We start from the raw sequence: 26,846 nt of genomic DNA on the forward strand, positions 1-26,846 counted from the left end.
CTTGATCCCATAGCCGAACATAAACATGATGAAACAACATAGAAATTCTTACGTGTCAAACAGAACAGACATCATACATATACATAAATATATACACCTTGATGGCCATTAAGATCCTTTCTGTGTGGATGCAATTTCACATAATCTTGCAGAAATAAGCATGAGGGCATGAGCAATGAGCATAGTGGATTTAGGCCACTACTTACATAATGTGTAACAAATTGGGATTTAGGGTTGGACGAGAAGAATGCTTGAATAGCCACAGCAGTTAAGGTACTCAAAAGCAGGAAATCTGGGTTCAAGTCACAGTCTGGCACGAATTTTCAATTTTTACCACTGAATTCATTTCAGTGCCTGATTGGGGCCGTCGTCAGAATTTCTATTTCATTCCATCATGTACATGACTCTATGAATTAGTTTAGAATCTGATATATGCATAGTTATCAATTCACAGTTTGTCTTTTCAGGATTTCGGCACTGTAATACTGTTTTGAACAGACAACAGACTATTCTGGTTGCTAATTATAGTATTTTGTTACTCGAAAAGTTAGGAATGTCTGGCAAAGATATGCATGTATGACACATATCTAATTCTTCTTCTTCTCCTCCTCCTCCTTCTTCTTCTTCTCCTCCTCCTCCTTCTTCTTCTTCTCCTCCTCCTCCTTCTTCTTCTTCTCCTCCTCCTCCTTCTTCTTCTTCTCCTCCTCCTCCTTCTTCTTCTTCTTCTTCTCCTCCTCCTCCTTCTTCTTCTTCTTCTCCTCCTCCTCCTTCTTCTTCTTCTTCTTCTCCTCCTCCTCCTTCTTCTTCTTCTTCTTCTCCTCCTCCTCCTTCTTCTTCTTCTTCTTCTTCTCCTCCTCCTTCTTCTTCTTCTTCTTCTTCTCCTCCTCCTTCTTCTTCTTCTTCTTCTTCTCCTCCTCCTTCTTCTTCTTCTTCTTCTTCTCCTCCTCATCCTTCTTCTTCTCCTCCTCATCCTTCTTCTTCTCCTCCTCATCCTTCTTCTTCTCCTCCTCATCCTTCTTCTTCTCCTCCTCATCCTTCTTCTTCTCCTCCTCATCCTTCTTCTTCTCCTCCTCATCCTTCTTCTTCTCCTCCTCATCCTTCTTCTTCTCCTCCTCATCCTTCTTCTTCTCCTCCTCATCCTTCTTCTTCTCCTCCTCATCCTTCTCCTCCTCATCCTTCTCCTCCTCATCCTTCTCCTCCTCATCCTTCTCCTCCTCATCCTTCTCCTCCTCATCCTTCTCCTCCTCATCCTTCTCCTCCTCATCCTTCTCCTCCTCATCCTTCTCCTCCTCATCCTTCTCCTCCTCATCCTTCTCCTCCTCATCCTTCTCCTCCTCATCCTTCTCCTCCTCATCCTTCTCCTCCTCATCCTTCTCCTCCTCATCCTTCTCCTCCTCATCCTTCTCCTCCTCATCCTTCTTCTCCTCATCCTTCTTCTCCTCATCCTTCTTCTCCTCATCCTTCTTCTCCTCATCCTTCTTCTCCTCATCCTTCTTCTCCTCATCCTTCTTCTCCTCATCCTTCTTCTCCTCATCCTTCTTCTCCTCATCCTTCTTCTCCTCATCCTTCTTCTCCTCATCCTTCTTCTCCTCATCCTTCTTCTCCTCATCCTTCTTCTCCTCATCCTTCTTCTCCTCATCCTTCTTCTCCTCATCCTTCTTCTCCTCATCCTTCTTCTCCTCATCCTTCTTCTCCTCATCCTTCTTCTCCTCATCCTTCTTCTCCTCATCCTTCTTCTCCTCATCCTTCTTCTCCTCATCCTTCTTCTCCTCATCCTTCTTCTCCTCATCCTTCTTCTCTGAGGACCATGTTAATTTGTGTCATCTTCATTTCTTCTGGTTTTTATTACTGTCCAATACTATTTCATTCTCATACTTTTGCAAACTTCTGTGCTCTTCCATCCATGGTGAGTTTTCCCTGGGTCTAATTCTGTCCTGGACATCTGTGCCAGGCTGAATTTTTATTTGAAAGTTACTCTGCAGTAAATCTTTGTTTCTTGTTTTCCTATTTCTACCACATCACTTTGTACTTTTATTATCTACTCTACTTTGGTCTACTTATTCAAACAAAATAGTACTATCTGATGTGCTGACCTTCCCTGTTCCATTCCAAGGATGCCTCCTTAGAACATCCTCATTCTTTATTCTTTTCCTGATGATGTCCCAGAGTCTCCTGATGTGGGCACACATTCCTGGTTCACCCATCTTCTACACTGACGTTCTCCTGTTCTTCAACGTCCGAATTCCTTGTGAGAATCCGTTGTTCCATTTCATTATTTACATAGTGTAAATTCTAAAATTTTACATAAAGTTTGCATCTTTGTATAAAAATTAAAACTGATTTTGAATTTAGCATCATATTAAGTTACCATACGTATGTGGGAAAATTTTAAATTTGTTTAACAAGTATAAAAATTACTATATTGAACTTAACAAAAGTAATGAAAAAACACATATTGATGATAGTAAAAGATATGTTCAAAAATGTTTTGATTGTAAGGACTTCAGACTGAAATATTAAATAATTTATCGCAAGGAATCTGTTTTGAAATTATACACTGAAGGTTTTCACAACCATTTGTCATATTTGCTGGTGAATCTTCCTGCTTGTATGGTTGTGGTCCATGAAACATTTTTTTTTCCTAAAATTCCATTCAGAGCTGCGTTGGACACTTTCAGAGGCACTCCTAGTTCTTCTGAGTTTCACCAACAAATGGATCGTCCATCAGAGTGTGACGTGAAAAGGCGATGTGGTCAAAACATTTCAAGGTATTTATGCGACTCTCTGACATACAACCCATCAGTCGGCAACACTCAGTGGAACCAGGACCATATCACGAAAGTGTTAGTATATGATAAAATCAATTGTGACTGATAGTGTTACAAACAAAAGGAGAATAAGAACTTCTGATGGGATATATATATATGTAGGTGGAAGAGGTCACAAGGTAGTTTGTAGTGAGTTGTTGGTTGCTGGCTTATTTAATGTTTTAGTTTGATTTGCTGCAGTCTGCCTGGATGGTATAATTTTTGCCTTGCACATTATAGAGTAATTTGTGAGAAGAACAAACTCACCTAACTACCAAAGCTAAGTATAGTAATTTAATTTTAACATTTGCTACCTCCATCACTGGCATGTGGATTTCAAAAATATTTTTTTGTGTAATTATATTTAGTCACAAAAAATTTAAGTAAAATTATTATTTTTGAATATATTTTGATGGAGTAGTGATGTTAAAACAAAAACTGTATGACAATTGTGCTGCTTGTACACAAGGGAAATGTCACGTAATTGTTCAAGTAGCACATGTTACTGTGTCTGGCTCTGCAGCAGCACATAGGAAAAGCTCTGAGTTGTTTAACTGCAGATGTTATATGGCTAACACCAGTTACAGCAGCAATGTTAAGCACAGCCAAAAGCATGGTTGTGATGCGCAGTCCTACACAACAGCCAATGGACACCAATAACTCACAGAAGATTGAAAGGAACCTGCTAATTCACAGCCTTGTATTTGCAACCAATGTAAAAGATTGAGGCAAGGAAAAGTGCTGTCATGAAAGGTGGTGGTTGGTTTTGTTGCTGCTGTGGTTGTTACTGTTGTGATCCCTTTTTCAGCATTCATTCATAGCACCACATTTCAAAAGCTTCTACTCTCTTCTGAAGTGCTTGTCATCAATACTAGGCCACACTTTAGACCAATACCTTCAGAGAAAGATTTCCTAACACTTAAAATTATACATTGACGGAAAAAAAATCACAACACCAATGACTAGTTGTGCAACACAAATTAAAGTTGGTAGCTGTGTTTCTACATGTGAAAGATGATGTCTATTCAGATTTCACAGCAGTCATATAAGAGTGGCATTAGTAGCACCACTATCAGGATGCAAATCAGGTTTGCTTTAAATACATGCTGTAACAGTTGTAAGTGTTAGTTGCCTTTGAGAATGGATGTGAAGAATGCCTTTGATGTGGCAAAGATGATGATATCAGCACCTCACTGAGTTTGACGAGGTCATGTAATAGGGCTACGAGAGGCTGTCTGTTCCTTCTGTGATATTGCAGAAAGACTTAGCAGGCATGTAGCCACTGTATACTACTGGCAGCAATGGTCACAAGAAAGTACAGTCACAAGAAGACAGTCTGTACATTGAGTCCTTTGACGCATAACTGCAGCCAACTGAAAATAACCTTTCACTCCTTGTATCTTATCCATGCTACCTTCAGAATTTCAATGAGTGTCTTCCAGTCAACTGTGTCAAAAGTATCCTCTAAGTCTATAAATGACCCTTCTTCAACCTATCCACTCTGAGCCTGGCTTTTATGAGTTTTTTCTTTCTTCTGTCAATATTTTTTTCATTATTTTGTAGGCATGATGGTTCTGTAATATTCACACCTATCATCAACTGCCATCTTTAGAACTGGAATTACTACAGTCTTCTTGCAGTCTGAGCATATTTCATCTGTCTCAGAAAGAATAGTTTAGTCATTACTGGCTCTCCCAAGGATTTCAGTTATTTTGAGAGTATCATTTACTCCAGGAGACTTGTTTGAACTTAGGTCTTTCAGTCCTCATCAAATTCTTATCGCAGTACCTTATCTCCCACCTCATTTACATCTACTTCCCGTTCCCTTTCTATTGTCTTCAACTTCATTTCCTTTATATACCCCTTAATATCTTCCTTTCACTGTTTAGATTTCCCTTCTTTCCTTAGTACTGGCTTGCCATATGACCCTGAAGTTCATACAGTTCCCCTTTCCTTTTCAAAAGGGCTCTCTAATTTTCCCACAGGCAGCCTCTACTTCTCCCCTATTTATGCCTGCATCTACAGCCTCTGCATTTTGCACTTCCTGTCAATCTAGTTTATTACACATCTGTATTCCCTTTCGCCTTCTTCATTTGCTGGATTTTTATATTTTCTCCATTCATCAGTTAAATTTAATAACTCCAATGTTATCTAAGGACTTTTACTAACCCTAGGCTTGTTACTATGTTGCCTTCCATATTTCTTCTCTCAAAGCTAACCATTTGTCTTCTATTATATTCCTTTTCTACACATCTCAAAACAATATGTTCACAGTTATGCAAACTTTCTCTTTTTTAAATATTTGTAGGCCACTGGAATTCCCTACCAGAACTAAGAGAAACAGGATTTGCTGCAGAAATAATAAAAACTTGGTTGAAAAAGGGTAATAGTTATCCTACTTTGCAAGACAAACCGCATTCCCCAATGGTGCAGGTAATTTGTGATACAAAACACCTGTTAATTTGTTTGGCATAGTGCATGAAGCTGTAAGTTGATTATCCACAATTTCTGCCACAAATGGGTACTAAAGCAGACCTAATACCTTGTTTTCATCATTGCTGAAAGACTTGCATACATAGCTATAATGACAATTTATTATCTTTTTTCAACACAGGATTATATGGCCAGCTGGTTGCAACTAACTGGTAGGTACGTTAAACTAGCTTTCAACACCTACTAGGGGTGTCTTCATCAGAATGAAATTTTGATAAAGCAAAAAATTACATTGCTAAGAAGCAATAGTCAGAATTTAGAGCAGCTATGTTCAAGTCATAAGGGAAATGAAATGTTCCAACCTTTGCGACCTGTGCCCGGCTGGGAAAAACATAAGATATTGCTCTAAATTCTGACCATTGCTTCTTAGCAATGTAATCTCATGCTTTATAAAAATTTCATTCTGATGAAGACACCTCTAGTAGGCACCTAAATCTTTAACGTACCTACCACTTAGTTGCAACCAGTTGGATGTATAATCCTATGCTGCAACTCGTATATGAGTGCTGAATAACAGCCTGTTCAACTGTACGTTAATTTATTATCTCACTCAGTGTTACATAATAACAAACCACCACTCTGTATCTCCAGTTCGAACAAAATGTCATTCTTTTCAGAACACAGCGTCTTACACTCATCCCACTAACCAATAAATTTGAGGTGCTATCTTCTACTGAAACTGAAATTGAAGCCACTGAGACTCACTTCAACTGCTGGTAATATTTACCTCTTAACAGAAACATGCAGAAGAACTGCTACTTAAGTTTAAAATAGTTGGCCATGCAACTTGATCGATTTGTAGTTAATAGAACAGTTCACGACAGAAGGACCCTCTGTGGTACACATTCACTGTAAAGAAACAGAGACTATTGTGTAACGGGTGTAAGACAAAGCATACAGTTACAGATAGTAAGATTATAAATAAAATGCATTTGGCTGTCGAAAGAGCAATGTGTGAAGCCTTCAGTGGCGGCTCTTGAAGAATATTGTAATAGGATCTTTCTCGAAACCCAAAGAAGTTCTGGTTGAATGCAAAGATATTAACTGTGCCAAAGTTAGTGTCCAATCACACACAGATGAGGCACGAACTGAAATTGAGAGTAGCAAAGCAAATTGCACAAATGCTTAACTCTGTTTTCAAATGTCCCCTTACAACAGAAAACCCAAGAGTATTGTCCCAATTAAATTTTTACACCACTGCAAACATGAGTGAAATACATATTGTGCCAGTGGCATGGAGAAGTGGCTGAAATCACTCAAATTAAACAAAGATCTGGGCCCCATTGGAATCCCTATCAGATTCACACTTACTCTGCAACTGAGATAGACTGTCTTTCAACCATAATATACCATAGAGTCCCCAAAGGAAGAACTGTTCCAAAAACCACTGCCCAGTCTCATTGACATGCATTTGTTGCAGTATCTTAGGACATATTCTTATTTCAAATGTAGTGAGGTATATCAAACAGGATGGCCTCCTCCACTCCAAACGGAATGCATTCGGAAAACATTAATCATGTGAAAAACCAAACTCACACTTTTCTTAAGACATCCTGAAAGCTGAGCATCAAAACAGTGAGATAGTTGCAGTATTTACTGACTTCTGAAAACCATCTGACTCAGTACCACATCTAGAGCTGTTAATGAAAGTAAGATCATACAGGGTATCAAGCAACATTTTTAACAGGATTGAGGATTTCTTTGATGGGTGGATGCAGCATGTTACATTGGATGGATGGTCATCGACAGATGCAAATATAACTTCTGGTGTGCCCCAGGGAAGTATGTTGGGGCCATTGCAGTTCATGCTGTATATTTATGGCAGGCAACATCAGCAGTAATCTTGGACTTTTTGCAGATGATGCAGTTATAATGAAGTACTGTCTTAGAAAAGCTGCCCAGTATTCAGTCACACCTTGATAAGATGGCATAGTAGTACAACAATTGCCAACTTGCTTTAAGTGTTCAGACATGTAAAATTGTGTAATCTGGCATGATGGTATCATGGCTTTAGAGCTTTCGTGTACCACTCACACACAACTGAGCATGCAAGAGCATGGTAGGTGCCTTCAGAAGCTCCAGTCCTTCATACTTTTGTCTCAGGGTTATCGTCTTCTCCTAATAACACTCACTCATCCGTATCTGGCATGCAAACTGTGGGAAGTCTACTGCAATCCCTTATTTGTGTTGAAAATATCATGTACCTGTACATTCTTGGAAGATGCTGCTGAATGTTTTTTCAGGTGGAACGTGGTGTTGAAGATGTCACTCATTGTACATAAAATATGCCTGTTTGTAAAGGCAATTAAATAATCCATAAGAGAATACCATGTCTGCCATTGCCCGTGTGGAATAATAGGGCTCCATTTCCCATTTACACTGTTCACACTCCACTGAATCACTAACCTTATTCTGATATCTACAGACCCTGATTTATGAGGTGGTTGTACATGCAACTGTCTGACAACAGCATGACAGAGGACTAATAAGGAGACTTTATGGGCTGGCTCTCTTTCATTTTCTTCGTATTTATATGCGTTTCAAGCTCAGTGCAAATAGATTACTTTCCTATAACAGCATGACCCAATTCTCAAACAAACATGAAAAAAACTTTCTCTGGAAACTAGAAAATTCTGGGCACTGTTAATAACAAAACATATCTGATGTGTTGACATAGCCATTGGTAACCGAGCACATATCATGAAATTCTAGTAATCAAAGCTGCTGGATCAGATCTCATTATCTGCAATATTCTTTTTACTTTTCCATAAATTCCAGCCTTATTTACAAATAAAAACATTAATAAACAACTAATGAATCACATTTTTAAATGCAAATATATCTTTATTTTTCATTACTAATGGCGTGACAATGCCAGTACTGACAATGAATTGACATTTAGTGAAAATTCTAAAGAAAATACTTTCCTCTTCATGGAGATTGAAATATATTTTTTTCATTTAACAATAAGCCATTTCACATGACAATATTAAATTTTAATTCATTTTCACAAGACCAGTAATTAAAAATGACTAGATATTATATTTGTTAAAAATATGATTCATTATTTCCTAATTAATATTCATATTTAATAATAACTATAGAATTTAAATAAAAATATTTTTAAAAATTTGCGTCTAGTGAAACTTGAACCAGCAACTTTACAACTGCTACAATTCTCAATACTTACGTTACTTGATTATAAATGTTTTGTATTCAAAAGTTTTCAGAAATCTTCTAATATTCAAAGATGATTTTATTGAGTTGTTTTTTTTTTTTCTTTTTCTTAAATATTGTGTCATAATGCTATAGGAAACTGACGTACAGATAAAAACAACCTTAAAATCGTACAAGCATGAAGAAAATCAAAGAAGGTGTTGTATTAACATGATTTACGTAGTCCGTCGCACTTCACATAGTGTAGAACGGGATCTGTCTGCTAGGCATGCCCGATGTAAAACTGACTGGGCACGGCCCATGCTGCCTGAGTAGTTGTAGTTCCGTCGGTAGAGGGCGCGGCCGAATTCTCGTGTGCCCTCTGGTAGACAGGACTTTACTTGCGGCAACTACTGTCCGGGGCAAGCCGTGCCAATGTGCGCCTCCCGTGATCTTTCTTGTGGCTACTGCACTCCTCCTCCTTGGGGGGGGTGAAGCCACTGTTATCCACTGCTTCGGAAAGTGGAGAGTCGTGCAGGAGCGATGACCACCACGTCCGTTGGAATGCTGGTGTCGAGGGGATCTGCCAACCCTCGAGCCGGAACCTTCAAACATGGTTGGAAGTGACCCACACGAAGAGGCCCCCGTCGTCCCACCACCGGAGCCCAGGACAGAACGGGTGACAAGCTGTCGAACTACGGGTCCCATTCCAACTCGGGAGGGGCAAGACCCAGTAGTGTGGACAATGGGGTAGGCATGACCACAGGTGAACCAGCCTGCTGAGAATCCGAGCCTGCGAGGGGGGCCTGCTCTCGCCGGGGCATCTCTAACGATGGCGATGCCGGTGCTAGAGATACTGGAGGCCACCAAGGCTGAGAACCATCGCAGTGTGGCGGAGTTACAGGTGGGAGGGGTGGTAGCGTCCCCTGAGAAACCAACACAGGTGCCGGCAATGGGGAAATCGGTGCCTGAGGGGTCGGAGGGTGGGTGCCCAAACATGGACGTAGCTGATTTTGGTAATGACGTACCTCCTGGTCCCCCACCTGCAAGGTATAGAGCCGGCAGCCATTGTGGCTCAGGATCACCACTGGTATCCAACATGGATTGCGACCAAACCCACGTGCCAAGACTGACACACCCGGTGGAAGCCAGGTACCCCATTTTGCAAAGACTGGCGAAGACCAGGCCGGAGGAGGTGCAGCAGAGTCCTAGGTGGGCCCCTGTGGAGGAGCTCTGCGGGACTGTGTTCTCCCATCGGTGTGGTCCCGTATGCCGTCAGGAAAAACGTCGACGCCTCCTCTGCAGGAAATCCGTGCACATACTTTTTCATCTGCGTCTTAAATGTGCGCACCGTACGCTCTGGTTCCTCATTCGATTTTGGATGAAAGGGGGGAGAGCAAATGTGCCGTATACCGAAGTGCCTACAAAAACCCTGGAAGGTCTGCGAAAGAAACTGAGGTCCATTGTCCTATACCAGGGTGACTGGCAGACCTCCCACAGAAAAGATTTTTGCGAGTGCCTGGATTCCAACTTCTGAAGTGGTTGAGGGGCAGCGAACCACATATGGGAATTGAGAATAACCATCAATGACAACGAGCCAAAAGCCATTGAGAAACGGGCCCACAAAATCTATGTGAACACGTTCCCATGCCTGGGTTGCAGGCAGCCATGAGAAGAACGCTGACCTGGAAGACGCCTGTCGGCTCGCACACTGGGAACAGGCAGCCACCAGTGGCTCAATTCCTCTGTCAATACCGGGCCAGTATACATGTCTGCGAGCCAAAGTTTTAGTACAGGAATCACTCCAGTGCCCTTCATGTAATAACGTGAGGACCTCCCTTCGCAAACTTGCAGGAACAACCACTTGAGGAGCTGTATCATCGGTAGCCAGAAGGAGAACTCCTTCCAAGACTGGGAGGCGGTCTCATAGAACAAAATAATTACAAGGAGGGTCCGAGGCCCGGCCTGGAGGTCGGGACAACCACCCCTGCTGAATGAGGAACTACTTGCTGTAGAACCGGATCAGCTGCCGTTTACCTGGCGACTCTAGAACTAGTGATTGGGAAGCCATCAACCGCTTGGCGGGACACCGCATCTAAATGGAAACACATAATCTCCTCCCAATCGGCCTTAGGATCCGGGCCCACTTGAAGACAGGAAAGAGCGTCTGCATTGGCATGCTGTCCGGTAGGGCAAAAATGAATGTCATAATGGTACTTAGAGAGGAACAAGGCCCAGAGCTGCAGTCTGTGGGCCGTCCTATCCAGAATCTGAGAGGTGGGGCCAAATAACGATATTAATGGCTTATGGTCAGTGATTAACAAACTTCATGCCATACAAGAAAGAGTGAAACTTGGAAACAGCGTAGACAATGGCGAAAGCCTCTTCTTCCACCTGGGAGTAATGGGTCTGCGCGGGAGTAAGAGCTTTAGACGAAAACACCAGTGACTGCTCGGAGCCATCCGCGTCGCGATGGGCCAGGACCGCCCCCACCCCACAATGCGAAGCCTCTGTAGTCAGGACCAATGGCTTATTGGGGTCAAAATTAGCCAAACAAGGCGCTTACATGGCGAGGCCCTTCAACAAGGTGAACGCTCGCTCGCATGCAGGCGACCAATCAAAAGGAACACCCTTGTGCAGAAGGCAGTACAGGAGGCAGGCTATGGTGGAAGCCCTGGGAATGAAGCAGTGGTATTAGGCAATCTTGCCTAAAAAAACTCTTAACTCCTTCAGTGAAGCGGACAGTGGAAAGTCGGCGATACCTCGGACCAAACTTCCTAGTGGCTGGACGCTGTGCCGAGAGATGGTGTAGCCCACATACTCAATAGACGGTTGGAAGAAGTTTGACTTATGCAGGTTGCAACGCAAACCTACGGACCTGAATTTGAGAAAGAGAGTGCGAAGGTTGTGCAAGTGTTCCTTCGCGCTGAAGCCTGTGACAATTATGTCGGCCAGGTAATTAATGCAATGAAGGATTGTAGACATGATGTGCTCAACATAACGCTGAAATATCGCCAGGGCACTGAATATTCTGAAGGCCAACCGCTGGTATTGGTAAAGGCCAAACGGGGTGTTGACGACTGCCAGCCGTTTGGAATCCTCATCAAGTGGTATCTGATGATAAGCCTCCGAAAGATCGATTTTCGAGAAATATTGGCCTCCCGCCACGGCAGACAACAATTCATCAGCATGAGGCAAAGGATAGGTGTCCACCACCAATTGGGAATTAATGGTGGCCTTGAAATCGGCACAAAGACGTAATTTTCCCGAGGGTTTCCTGACAATAACGAGGGGCGAAGCCCACTCACTAGCAGGAATGGAAAGAACGACCCCTAGGGCTGTCAGCCGGTCTAGCTCTTCTTTTACATGAGAGCGGAGAGCCAAGGGGATCTGCCTCGCACATAGAAAACGCAGGCGAGGCGACGCCTTCAACATTAAGTGAGCTTCAAAGTCTGAAACACACCCCAGGCCCTCCTCAAAGATATCCGGAAAGTCAGAGATCAAAGATCCCAATGATCGATAAGGAACGTCTTCGGAGACTAACTGTACGGTGTCAGCGATAGAAAAACCGAAAGCTTGAAAGGCATCCAAGTCAAAAAGGTTAGCGGAGCTCGCATCACTGACCACAATAAAAGTAATAGGCCGAGTGACTGATTTGTAAGTCACGTCGGTAGTGAATTGACCCAGTATGGGAAGGAACTGTTTACCATAACCGTGTAGACGCCAGTAAACTGGCGCCAACGGGGGTGACCCGAGGTCGGAGTAAGTTTGTGCATTCAACAAAGAAACTGCCGCGCCCGTATCTACTTGTAGTTGTAATCGGTACGACCGAACCGACACCTCGATAAAGAGTTTGTGTGCCGATGCGTCGGGAGCCTGGCTCGATTAAACTTCCTGAATGTTAACGTCCACGTCCTCTGTACCTGCTTCCTTCGATTCTTTTGAGGCTGAGCGGCAAACTTTAGCAATGTGTCCTTTTTTTTTTATTTCATTTGCGACAAACGGCCCAACGCTGGGGGCCCGCTGACCGATCGTGATGTATATTGCACGACGCACAGGACGGTAACAGGGGCCGGTGGCCAGAACTCTGTTTACACGCCGTGCGGGAGCGGCCATAACGGCCGGATTGTACCACTCGCACGTCGTCCACCCCGGACGCAGTGGACGCGGCTGTGCCGCCCTGAACCACCACGAAATGCTGCCGACGGCGATGTTCATACGCGTCCCAATCCTCCGCCGTCTGGTCATACGGAGGAAAGAGAGGAGGGAACAGCGCTGGAGCACACTGCGTGGAGAGCAACGCCGGAAGCACTTGTTTCGTGGTGGCCATGAGCTCCCTCTGCTGCTCGACCAAAACCCGCACTAACTCCTCCATGCCGTGGATAAGCTGCGAAATCGGAACAACGACACAACACGCGAAAGAACGACCCTACTCGTCGCCAATTGTGTAGTAACACGGTTCATGTTTTCCATCGCACTTCACATAGCATGGAACGGGATGTGTCTCCTAGGCATGCCCGATGTGAACTGACTGGACACAGCCCGTGCCGTCTTAGTTGTTGTTGTTGTTGTTGTTGTTGTTGTTGTTCCGCCGGCAGAGGTCACGGCCGAATTCTCGCGTGCACTCTGGTGGACGGGCCTCTACTTGCGGCAACTACCGACCGTGATGCGCCGTGCCGATGTGCGCCTCCCGCGATCTTTCTGGTGGCTACTGCACAAGCCTTTTCACATGAATCATCTGAGTACAAATGACAACTCCACCAATGTACTACCCTTTTATACTTCGTGTACACAATCCTATTGCAATCTGTATTTGTGTTTATTGGTATCCCACGACTTTTTACCACCTCAGTTTATATGGCTGTCAGCAACACATCAATTGTAGACAGGCCACAGGGAGCATGACTCACCTCCAAGTCAGTCTCACTCACTGCCTCCTCATCCTCCGTCTTCTCTATACTCAATACGCTAGGTCCGAGAGTAACTTCTGAAGATGAAAATGCCTGGAACAGTTTCAAATAAATGCATCATAAGACAACCAAAGTAAAACAAACATTGCAATGCAGCTGAATAAAATCAGGTGATGAAGGAAATAGAGCTGGAAATGAGACTAATAGTGAGTTTTGTTATTTGCACTACAAAATATCTGATGAAGGCTGAAAATGTAGACTAGCTACAGCAAGAAAATAATTTCTGTTAAAGAGGAATTTTTTGACATCTAATATAAATTTAAATGTTACAATATCTTTTTTGAAGGTGTTTTACTGGAATGTAGCCTTGTAAAGAAATGAAATGTGGACACAAACAGTGCAAGCAAAATGCTGTTGAGGTGTGATGCTACAGAAGAATGCTGAAGATTAGGTGGGTAGATTAAACAGGAGGCAATGTTTCAAATTAGGGAATAAAGAAATTTATGGCACAACTTGACAAAAAGAAGGCATCAGTTGATAGCACACATCCTGAAGCATCAAGGAATTGCCATTGTGCTAATGGAAGGTAATGCCAGGGGTAAAAGCTGTGGAAGGAGAGCAAGACATGAATACAATAAGCAGATTGAAACGGATGTGGGTTGCAGTAGTTATGCAGAGATGAAGATGCTCATGCAAGATAGACTGATATGGAGAGCTGCATCAATCCACACTTCAGAATGATGATCACCACAATACACCTTCGGGCAAAAGATGGGCTACAACAAAACTTCAGGTGAAATCCCAGAGAAATGTTCAGAACATTTTTCCTGTTTTTATACATTTTTATGCTGTGACCAACCTTTTAACACCAACTTGTTACACCAACTAAGATGGTGTTGCTGCCAACATTGTATTTAAGTTCAGGTTCTTTAGTATGGAGGATCTGAGAATGGTTGCTAGTCACCAGAAACCAGTAAACATCAATAAGCAATTGTATTTTATTGAGATTGCAACCGTTAAAAATTTTTAACAAATCACATTTAATTTGTTATCCATATCCCAATGCCTTAAAAATGATACTGCACGTGTTCATCTTTTCCAAAGCCATTCAGTTAACTTCACAACATCCCATTTCCAAATAACACCTAAGTACATGTACTACTTCTCAGGTGGTGAGGCAGCCCAGTGTAAAATGTGGAAAAATTATGGAAACGTCACTTTCACCAGAGTTATTTCAATGTCGATGCAGAGTGGCATTTCTCTGTCACATCACATGGGAAAGAAGCAAGTGATGTTATCACTGATGCCATCAAGAAACTTGTCAATCTATAGTGCATCTACAACTCTCAGGTAATGACACCTACACAAGTTTTTCAATGGTGTTCAAAGAACACAACTGATTTGGTTGCTTGGTTAAGAGACCAAACAGTGAGGTCACAATTGCCTCGGCCAAGGAGTAGTTCATCTGGAGTTGGAGACATCTGCCAGAAATTTGATCAAATTATGAAAGTATGTAGGAGTGGTAAAACTTAAGTACCGAAATAAATATTGATGCAATAGCAGAGAAATAATTTAAGGAGAATTTTTCAGAGCAGTATGTACGTCAGAGCAGGCATGGGATCTCCAAGAGCTCTTCTGTGGTGAGAGAAACTCCACATGCCTCTGACCCTTGCCTATCTGATTAAGGGCAAAGACAGAGTAAAGAATGCTCTCTAGTTGCGAGATCCATAATAGTAAAGGTAAGAAAGCTAAAAATGTAATGGACATCAATTGGACTGACAATAATAAAACAAAATCAGACAAATAATCAGATCAGTGTGTGGGTGGGGCCCAATAATATATTGTGTTGCTTTCATTATAAAACTAAAAGTTGGTGTGAAGAAGGATCTCTCCTTCCAGAGTGGTTTTGCCAGATTTGCACAATTGCAGGCCCTCAGGAGTTACACTTTGTTATTCCTAGTGGCTACAATAACTCCCATAAGAAAGTTTTGTCCAGTTCACCAGACACCAGAAATGAAACTAACAAGGACCCAGGCACACACACACCCTGGAGATATCACACAATTCATTCCATGCATGGTGGATTTCATGTGTCTGAATGTTAATGAAGATATCAGTGAGGTTACAGTTAGCTTCCTACATCCTCAAAACCCTTCACTTTCATGTATACAGTCTGAGAAGCCTGATATCATTACTGTGGACAAGATGGACATTTTAACATAGGCTGATGTGAGAATAGTAACAGATCAAACATATGTTCTTTTAACAAAAGGTGCACAAATAGTGGTGTGGTATGTCCTGATGATTGTGTTTCTTTTTGTAAATCTGAACCCCTCCACCATGCCTTCCACACATGTGTCTGGGATGATTAGATCATGTTTTGCATCACTGAAGTTCAGAGGTCATAGTCTGTTAACTTGCATACTACAAACGCTGCCCATTGCACTGTTCATGTAACTACCTTACTGTCGAATTTCGAACGCACCACACTTTAAACAGTTAAAATATTTTTCAGTACTTTATGTCATGTTATTATAGTCTGCATACAATTTGTATTGTTTAATTGCATCACATAGCTGTAGATATTAATTTACATCTCTTAATTCAAATGTTAAACCAACTTGATTTTGTATTATGTTGTATAGTGTAACATGAAGATGCAAACATATTTTTCATCAATTTTGAAGGTGACATGTTTTGAGAGATTACTGGTCAAAGGTAAAGGTCACTGACCTTACTTCTCTACATTGCTTGAAAATGGCCACAGTGCATATCATTTGAAAGCATGTTCCAAGACCTTTCCAAAATTACCACTTAAACAGTTCTACCACTCCTGGAAATGAATTACACTCATTTTTTTCTGTAACATTTGTCAAATGCTTTGCAAATTTTCAGAATTCTGGGCAGCTACTTGTAATACTTCAGCTACTGTTCTTTAATTTGGCACTTTTCATTCCACAATAATGTCCAATACACACACCAAATTTTATAAAAAACAGAAGAAAGTAAGATTGGCACCTCTGATGATTTAACATTGAATGACCCCTATCCAAAGTTTAATGTTGTAGGAAAGGTTCATTATTGTATGAAAATATATTTTTGAGAGTGACACCAGCAAGCTTCTACAAAACCATGAAGAGAGCAATATTTCACCGCAGGTGAAGGAAACTCTGAAAGACAATTGGTTGCATGTTCAAACTAGGTTGCTAACTCTTATGGCCATACATCCATGCAGGTCCATGTTCACAGCTGTACAGTCTTGTTTCAATGCTAGGATGATGATAATGTACTCTAGTAATGGTGACATTGCAAAAAGTCTGTTATGTATGCATGGAATGGCAGGTTTCAGCAACATAGATATTCTGTACAGGTAGAAACCCCTTCAGAACTGAGTGGAAAAGCAACTTTGCAAGTCAGCAGCAAATGTGGTAAATTTTTCATTTTGGTCGTGACTTTTTGCTTCATATTATTTTAAAAAATTGAAGCTAGTATATCTGACAATACATTAAATTGTAAAAAATCAGTTTCAACCAGACAAACATGATGCACATGCCTCATTTTAAACTTAAGATCCAACTAGAAGCTTCATATGGCCAAATGCATCACTTTTGATCCACACTGATGTATCTGAGGAAGACATTAGTATAGGCATATAAAAACTCCAACTACCTGTTATAAAATTCCTTCAATTACAAACTAATAAAGAACTTACATTCCTTCATGTTGGTGCACTGCAAAAAACAGTCCTTGCACATGAAGCTCTGAGGACAGATTTGCATTTGAGTAACATGTTTGATAGCATGTTTTCATCTGCCTGCTTTGGACAGTTTCTGGTAACAGCTGTTACAATGTCATCTCACTGCAGTTGCAACCAGTTCGTGATTCCCATTCATTGGTGTCTCCTGAACATCATCAATCGTGAATACATTTGCACGAGCCTCACAGAAAGCAGTGATACCCATTTTTTGTTTTGTAACTTGTACATACACAGTATGAGCATTTACAATAGTAGTACTGAACAGTAATTCAAAGGCCACTTTGTGGTATCAGTTCACTGACTTCTTCAAGCAGAAGCCATAAGTATTCGTTTGATCTGAAAGATCAATGACAGGTTAGGCTGCATTGTAATCCACAGTTGCATTAGGTGTTTCACTTCACCTCTCTTTGTTTTCACTGCCACAAGCTCTTTGCTTCATTGTCAAAAAATGATGTCCCTCTTGTCATGTCACTTTCTGCCAACCACTTTTTCATTGTTTCCCACAACTGCCATTTCACTGTTCTTCAAGAGTTTTTTGGGATAATAGGTTTTGGATACCGTATCCTTTTTTGAGGAGTGTTCCCACCAGATGAGTTTGCTTTTCTAGAAGAATGTGTGCCAAGTTCATAGAAGCATAGAAGTTATCTATAAAGAGTGTCCTTCCAGAATTCAAATGTGTTTCATTAACTCCAAAACAGTTGTTGTTTTTAGATCTATAGCATTAACTTCTTTCCACAACACACTTTAACATTCCAACTATATCAACCTACAGCACAAATTCTGTGTAATTCCACTCCATATTTAAAACATTTTCCAAAAAAATGCTGACAAAAGCATAACCTTACACAAAACGGAACCATTGTTTCATCGATACAAACAGCTTTACCTGCAGTGAAAGCTTCCTGGAATTTTGTGTTCAAAATTTCCTGGAATTTTGTGTTCAGATGAATCATAAGCTTCCTAATTTTGAACACCTTGTCACGTTCATCTATGTTTTCATTGTCACAAAAATATATGCAACATAGCAGTAAATCAAACATATTTCAGGACATAGTAGAAGACACCTGGTTCTCGTAAAGTGGATTTTGCTAAAATAATTCTTCATTCTTGGCTTATGATCAAGCCCCATCCACAGCAAAATTCAGATACATTTTCTCAAATCATCAATGCTTATATCACTCCATAAAGTCAATCTTGATAACAGTAATACTATCTCTGCAGTTATTCCACTAACAACATCATAACAATTTGTTTCCTTTACTGTGAAATCATACATTTAGTTATATACAAAAAATTGTAAATATCAATGACATAAATATTTGTAAGTACATCGCCCAAAAGCGCATTGTCTACTCCTCAATTACCAGAAAAAAACTGTTTAAATTCTTTTCATCAAACAGCCACAAAGTCTTAATGAAAACAAGCACTACACAATGCCACATATGAACAAAATGTATATATATGGCCAGTACCAGCAAGGAACATGTACCAACACTATACCATAATAAGGTAACAACTGCCAGTCATCCAGTGCTGCCACTACAGAACTGATATCACAGAACTTTTGGCAATGGCCAGCAGAGTGTGGTGCCCATTTGCTTTCAACACAGCTGTGCTCATATATGCATCACAAGCAAATATGGCACCTCGTGTGATTGAATATGATGCACTCAGCAAAAACGGAAATACTGATGTGCGTTATATATAATGCACATGGCAGTGAAAGTGTAAAGTTATGACAATGTTTTGGGGCACATCTGTGTGACAGACGGCGGTGGGGGATGGTGGGAGGGGGGGGGAGGGCAGAAAAGAATAGGAGAATAAGAGTAAAGGGAAGAGAAAAGGCAATATGGGGGATGCTAAACGATGAAGTACATGTAGAAAGAGGAAGCAAAAGACTGGAAGGCACTACAATGAAAATGGTGCCAGATGGAAGAAAGGGAATGATGAAGATGTTTGGATTGAACTGTGTTGAGCAATACTTCCATAAGAAACATTTTTCACTGGTACATATTGTGTTGTTTTGTATTGTATTCTTTACCAGTCCTCCTCATCATTTTTGTACAGCAAGTACGTTATGATATTCGATACATCAGATTTTTATGACATTCTAAACATTCAAAAGCAATCACGTACACTTAAACCTTAACATTTTCATCATAGCAGAAAGTAGTAAACACGCAGCTGATCTACCAGCTCATTTACAATTGATGCAACTATTTCACACCATGAAATATCTTTACAACCTCTCTGCTATTAACATATGTTTTTACATTAATAATGTACACATTTAGGTTTTAGTGTCCTAGATACTGAGTTATACAGCAATCACTCTTCTGAAGTAGGTAGGCTCAAAAAGATGTTTTAAATGGTGACATATTAAGTACTAAGTGGAAGAAAAAATATAAATTTACAAGAAAAATTTCTCTCACAGATCTCAGGTTAAATGGCCCTGATGAATGTGGAATGAGTCAGCTAATCTTAAACATATTTTCATTAAAGAAGTAATAACAAACTTGTCAAAACATGTAAACATACAATACTCTGAGCTGCATATGAAAATCCTTAGGTCATTGCAGCCACACAGCATCAAACAGAAAATCAGGCTACTGCACTTATTTACACTGATCACATTGCTGCACTGAAGATATCCACAGGTTTTATATAACACTCAAATTATTTGATATTCTTAATAATATATATATACATAAATCACTTCTACTAATAAATTCATGAATGGAGTAGAAGGAATTGTCTTTACATAAATCACTTGGCTCCTCTTAAACTCAACTTTATTAGTAGTCAAGTTTTCTTACAGCTAGTGGCAACTTAGAAAATGTCTGATCCTGAAAAATTGATGTCTTTTTGGACCATAGCTAGTGACTTTAATTATTTATAAACAATATGCTTATTTCTAGTATTGATTTCCAGAACTGAGCTATTGGTTTGGAAAATATGAGATAAATTATTTATGCATAAATTAATAAGCAGCAATGGACTTATTTGATATCTTGGCAATAGACTTCAACCCTACTTACAGGGGTCATAATTAATTAGGAGACTGAGGAAACTGACAGGGGGTTCAACACAAATAAAAAGAGGTTAAAGATTAACAGTGAGATGTATTCTACCAGATTTAAAAAACACAGAGGCAAGAATATCCACCATCTGATGACCTAATACTACTTATATAGGAGGAAGACAGTGACAGCGACATCAACCAATTACTACGGAAATTAATACTTGAAACTATAAAATACCTTAAATGCCACCTAAACTACTAATGTGCTGGAAAAACTTGTATGCATGTGGGAATTTCTAAAACACTATAGACAGGGCTGTATCCACAAGATAATAATTGAGTGGACTTCTTACCACATGCCTGAAGATATCTCACAGCAACTGCATGACGTAGTAGTGTTGACAAGCAAGTGCCTTAGTTAAATAACAACAGTAATGAGTTGCTCTGCTCTTCCATCCAGATCCAAGATCAAGCATGTTCTTGTGGCTGACAGAGTTATGCCATGTATAACAATAAATTTTGATATTGCTGTAATTATGTAATTTGTGAGTATAATGGCTTAGGAGTATGTAGAAGTAAGACATTCTGTGTCTGAGCATCATCAGATAAATATTTTCCCCAAAAATTGCTATTTTACAAAATTTTACATCCAGCAGTATTCAAAAATACACACCTGTAATTTTGATAATATGTGTAATTTGATGAAAAAATCTGATGTACAAATCTGCTTTAATCTTAGATTTTTTAAACAAAATATAAACTTTAGACTAAAAGTAACAAAACAACACTGGATTATCCACTATTTAGGTGTAAGCTACAATACAAAAATTACAGCACCATATTTTATTTATTTATTTACTTACACGTCAAGTTCCATAAGACCAAATTGAGGATCTAATCTCCAAGGTCATGGAACGTGTCAGGACATGACAATACAACATAAAAGCAGTAACGTTTAAAAATAACATGTTTATGAACCCAAAAAAAGTCGAACCATAAGTTTCAGTAAACACAGTCAACAATATAACATAAGAATCAGCTTAATTTTTCAAGGAACTCAATAGAATGGTAGTGACCCATGAGGAAACTCTTCAGTTTTGATTTGAAAGCACGTGGATTACCGCCAAGATTTTTGAATTCTTGTGGCAGCTTATTGAAAATGGATGTAGCAGTATACCGCACACCTTTCTGCACTAAAGTTAAGGAAGTCCGATCCAAATGCAGGTTTTGATTTTGAACGAGTATTAACTAAGTGAAGGCTCCTAATTCTTGGGGATAAGCTGATATTGTTAGTGTTCAAAACCTTCTGTTTATCAATCCAGTACCTGACATAGAAAAGAAAATATAGCACTTTCAGTTGTTAAATGACTTCTAAAGCAGACCTGTACATTTGATAGCAAGTTTGTTTGCCAGTTCGTCAAATGAAGTGACTGATGTTAAAAAGCCATTACAAAGTCAAGTAAGCCATGGATTATTAATGGAATTAAGATATCGTGTAAGAGGAAGAGGGATCCGGCATTACTTGCTTACTACAAAAGATACTGTAATATTTTAAGGAAAGTCATTAAGAAGTCAAGACGCTTATGTGTTCTGACAGAAATTAATAATGCGGATAACAAGATTAAAACTATATGGAATATTGTCAAGTGAAAGACGGAGCGGCCTGACAGTGCACAGCATACCATAGCAATAAAGCTAAATGATGATGTTGTGAGTAATAATTCACAAGTTGCAAATATTTTTAACAGTCACTCTCTGAATGTAGCAGCAAAAATATGGTTAAAGGGTTCAGCTGAAGAAGCAAAAAAATATGTTAAAAATGTCTTCCCCAGGACTTTAGGCCTTTAGAAATAGCACCAACATCACCCACTCAAATTAAGGGAATTCTAAATATACCGAAAAACAAGAGCTCATGTGGTGTGATGTAGTCTCTAACAGAATTTTGAAGTGTTCTTCAATTTAATAAGCGGAGTCCTTAGTGATGTATGTAATGCATCACTGGCACAAGGAATTTTTCCAGACATTGAAATACACAATTGTCGAACCTCTTCATAAGAAACGTGACAAGAGTGACTTAAATAATTATAGACCAATCTCATTGCTGACTTCATTTTCTAAAATATTCGAGAAAGTTATGTATTCAAGAGCAGTCTCACATTTAAGTGAAAATAATTTACTCAGCATGTCACAGTTGAATTCCAGAAGGGTTACTTGACTGAGAATGCTATCTACACATTTACCCAACAAATAGTACAAGCCCTAAATAACAAATTATGGCAGTTGGTATTTTCTGTGATCTCTCCAAGGCATTTGACTGTGTGGATCATCTCACACACTTAGAACACTCAGGTATTTGGAATTGAAGGCAGCTGGTTTGAACCATACTTAATGAACAGAAAGCAAAAAGTTGTGTTGAGTAGCACAAATAATGTTGTGTGGGTACAAAATTCTAGTGAATGGGGAGTTATCACAAAGGGGGTCCCACAGGGTTCAATTTTATGTCCTCTGCTGTTCCTTATTCATGTGAATGACCTCCTACTCAACATTCAGCAAGCGAAACTAGTACTTTTTGCAGATGGCACGAGTGTTTATAATAAATCCCATTCCAGAAAAAGCACCTGAAGATATTGTTAAGGACGTCTTACAAAGAATTATTAAGTGGTTCTCAGAAAGTAGACTCTCTCTTAATTTTGAAAAAACTCACTATATCCAGTGCTGTACACTGAATAGAGTCATATCGAGAATTGATGTAGCATATGAACAGGGCTCAGTTAACAGGATAGATTTCTCCAATTTTTGGGTTTTCACATTGATGACAACTTGAAATGGAAGAAGCATATTACTGAGCTTCTCAAACAACTAAGTTCAGCTTCTTTCGCTCTTCGTATAATTGCTAGTCTTGCTTATAACAGATCAGTCTCCTAACGTACTTTGCACATTTCCACTCAATAATGTCTTATGGAATAGTTTTCTGGAGCAACATACCACTTAGACATAAAGTACTGATTGCATGAAAGAGAGCAGCGAGAATAATTTGTGGTGTTCACCCAAGGACGTCATGTAGTCAACTTTTCAAGGAATTAGATATTTTAACTACACCATCAGACTACATATATTCACTAATGAAATTCATTATGTGGCATAGAGTGCCATAAATATTGATATTTGTTCTGTGCGTAAGTGTGCTATCTTTGAGGAGAGGGCTTTGGGTAGGATGTTGGACGATAACGGCAGTTAGCCTCCGGACTTTTATCTTCTAATCAAGTCAACAATTCTGTACTGGATAGTAATTACTCCGACATCTACAACCAGCCCCACCACTCGCGGTCGAGTGAATACTGTGCGCATAACGGACATTCACTGGCGTATTTAAGCACTTGTGGCTTCTCTCCGAGCTACCACATCAATGAGAATGAACATTTTGACTACGATCCTCACACCGTTCGAGCGTCCGTCGCTTCTCAGCCACCCCCCCCGGCGTCAAGTGAGTTACGCGATTCCCGCATTACGGGACGCCAATAATTCGGACTCGCTATCTTCTGCATGCTCTACTTCCGTCCGAAGTAATAGGCGCACCTCTGCAGTGACTGCAGTGCCGAATCTGCCAAAATTACCAGACTTCAAACCCGCTCACCCGGAGTTATGGTTTAACCTGGTTGAGCAAACATTCAATGTCTGTGCTTTGGACGACGACGCATGCTTCGCCTGCCTCATGAACCATCTTCATGACCACGTAGATTTAATTTACGATCTGGTCAAAGCACCCTCCCCCCCCCCTAGCAGGGAAGTATGCTGTGGTGAAACAGACGATACTGGAGCGCGTCTCTAAAACCAGGAGAGAAAAGTCGCGACAGCTCATCTACGAAGAGCGTCTCGGCGACAGGTCTCCGTCCCAGCTGTGGCGGTGCATCCGTCTTCTTGTCGATGAGCAAGTTATGCCTGATGACACACTCGCAGAAATCTGGACTGAAAAGCTGCCTTTGCCTGTCCAGACTGCAATCTCTGCGTATGAAGATAGGCCAGTAAATGAACGTTTACGCGCCGCCGACAGAGCATACTCCGCCAGGCAACGTGAGCTCCGTGCACTGCATTCTGGATGTGACCGCACTAAGACGCTTTCTGATGACACGCCCTTGTCCGGTGCTGCTAATAACAAGTTTGTTAAACTAGCCGCCCTGCCTGCACCTTCAACTCCCCGCAATGACAGTGCATCGGCCTCTGTGGAAGACTCTGGGGCACATACTCTGTCACCTAGTAACTACCCACAGGAGCACAGGCCCGCCCAGCCTTACTGTTTCTTCCACGCGAGATTCGGGGAGCAAGCTCGCAAATGCCAGTCACCGTGTTCTAACCCAAACTCCAACCGCAGGTAGGCTACGGTGCCACCTCCTGCGATGTAAACAACGGGCACCATCCCACGTTGCACTCCATTTCGGAAAATAACAGTAAGTGTGGTCGAGTCTATGTTCGCGATTTACGATCAGGTGTATGTTTTCCGGTAGACACTGGCACAGACGTCTCTTTGCTGCCGGTTCTCCTAGCAACCAATAAAGTGCAACCATACAAAACAGTACTTTGAGCAGTGAACTTGTCTACCCTACAGTGTTTGGGTTCCACTTTGTATACAGTGAAACTTTCGCCTGAGTGCAAGCTGGAGTGGACGTTTCTAGTGTCAACAATTGAAGAACCTATTCTCGGAATTAATTTCCTCAAGCACTAGCAGTTGTCACTAGATTTTGTGCAAAATACTGTGTTTTACCCCCCCCTTAACAAACATATTCCATTCGCTTCGCTGAGTGACAGTTCGGCTAACACCAAACATGTGTGCTGTGCTAAGAAGTGTGTAAACCTATCCTTGGAGCTGCAATCTCGGACAAACATGAGGCTAGTGGAGTGTGCCAAGTCTTCAAAGTGGCGGATGGAACATACGGAAATGCTGCTGCATCTCTGCGACGTACACCACGAGTTGGCCTCCACACAACAACGCCTCACGGCACTACAAGCAGACAGCTCGTCGGCTACAGACAAGGTCAGTCCATGCCCATCTGGTGTTCCCATGCCCGCGCACGTTAACAACAATGTTGTGAACTCTGTAAACTGTATCAGCACCTCCTTTTGTAATGATAGTGTATGCCCGAGTGCTCATGCTCCTTGTGTTCTGAATGGACAATTAACTTGCCAAGCTCGTGGCAATGAACTACGGCCATCAGCTGTTCGGCCACGCCCACTCGTGCCTACAGCACTCGTAGCGGCACGGCCCGCTACCAAGAACCAGTGTACCAACCTCGCCCATGTTAAGAAGTGTGCGGCCTTTACGCAGCCTACGAGCAGTTGGCACACCTGTACTTCCGTGCCCTCAGCACCACAGCTTTGCCCATCCGCCACTGCCTGTTCCACTTCACGGACATCTGACTGTTGTGCTGCGCCACGTATTGCAGTAGTCACTAATGGCACAGTTCATCGGTTACGTCTAACCGATGGGCCGCCCATATCGCAACGCCCACGCCGCCTCAAGCCGGAATTTATGAACATTGCAAAACAACAATTGGATGATCTGTTACAAAAGGGAATAATTGAACCTTCTTCCAGTTGCTGGGCTAGTCCTATCCGGTTTGACCAAAAGAAAGACGGTACTTGGCGTACGGTCGGAGACTACAGGCGTTTAAATGCCCTCACCATCATTGATAAATATCCGGTCCCACACATTGCAGACTTCAATCATGCGCTCGCAGGTGCAAAGTACTTCTCTGTTTTGAACTGTAAGCATGCATTTCATCAGATTCCTATGGCTCCAGAGGATATTGAAAGGACTGCCATAACCACTCCCTTCGGGCTGTTCCAACACAAATTTATGCCGTTTGGGTTGAAAAACGCCCACCAAACGTGGCAGTGTTTCATCAATCAAACTTTATCCCATCTAGACTTGTTTCGTATACATAGACGACATATTGGTTTTTGCTTCTACTTTGGAACAGAGTGAGGAGCGTGTTCAAGTTGTGACAGATATTTTAGCAACCGCTGGTATTGAACTGAACAACAAAAAGACTCAATTGCACCAGTCATCCGTCACATTCCTAAGTTATGTTGTGTCATCGGACGGTCTGACACCACCACAGGACAAGATCAAGCCTGTTCTCGAGATGCTACGCCCTCAGACCTATAGGGAATTACGCAGGTTCATCGGAACAGTTAATTATTACTGGAAACATTTGCCAGCCGCTTCTGCGGTGCAGGCCCCTCTCACAGATGCTCTCGCTGGCCCACAAACTTCTGGCACCCGCCAGGTACCATGGACACCAGACATGGACAAGGCATTTAACGAACTCAAACAGCTGTTGGCCTCCGCTGTCACTATTGCTCACCCACGTGTGGACGCCACAATGTTTATCACTACTGACGCTAGTGACAATGCTATCAGCGCAGTACTGAGTTAGACATACGACGATGATACGACCCCCCTGCAGTTTTTCTCAAAAAAGCTAAACAACGCGCAGAAGAAATACTCAGCATTCGACAGAGAATTACTTGCAGTTTACGAGGCCATAAGACACTTCAGAACTGATGTTGAGGGACGAGATTTCTATGTGCTCACTGATCACAAGCCGTTGGTTCCTGCCATAAAAAATCCTGTGGCTGATCCGCCCCCACGACGCTTTCGTCACATCGATTACATCTTGCAATTTACAAATGACATTCGCTAC

The 26,846-nt window shown here is 41.3% G+C and overlaps 1 protein-coding gene across 1 annotated transcript; it reads right to left on the reverse strand.

Annotated features, from left to right (window-relative positions):
* Positions 1-587: 587 nt before the first annotated feature.
* LOC124722158 (golgin subfamily A member 6-like protein 22) lies at positions 588-8,582 on the reverse strand (the record flags this gene model as incomplete). The annotated part of the gene is made up of 3 exons (XM_047247361.1): positions 588-1,796; positions 6,919-6,935; positions 8,567-8,582. Coding segments are annotated over 3 exons (1,242 nt in total), but the record flags the coding sequence as incomplete, so codon positions are not given.
* Between the last annotated feature and the right edge of the window lie 18,264 nt (positions 8,583-26,846).

Source organism: Schistocerca piceifrons, chromosome X, assembly GCF_021461385.2.
Source record: "Schistocerca piceifrons isolate TAMUIC-IGC-003096 chromosome X, iqSchPice1.1, whole genome shotgun sequence".
Lineage (NCBI taxonomy): Eukaryota > Metazoa > Arthropoda > Insecta > Orthoptera > Acrididae > Schistocerca > Schistocerca piceifrons.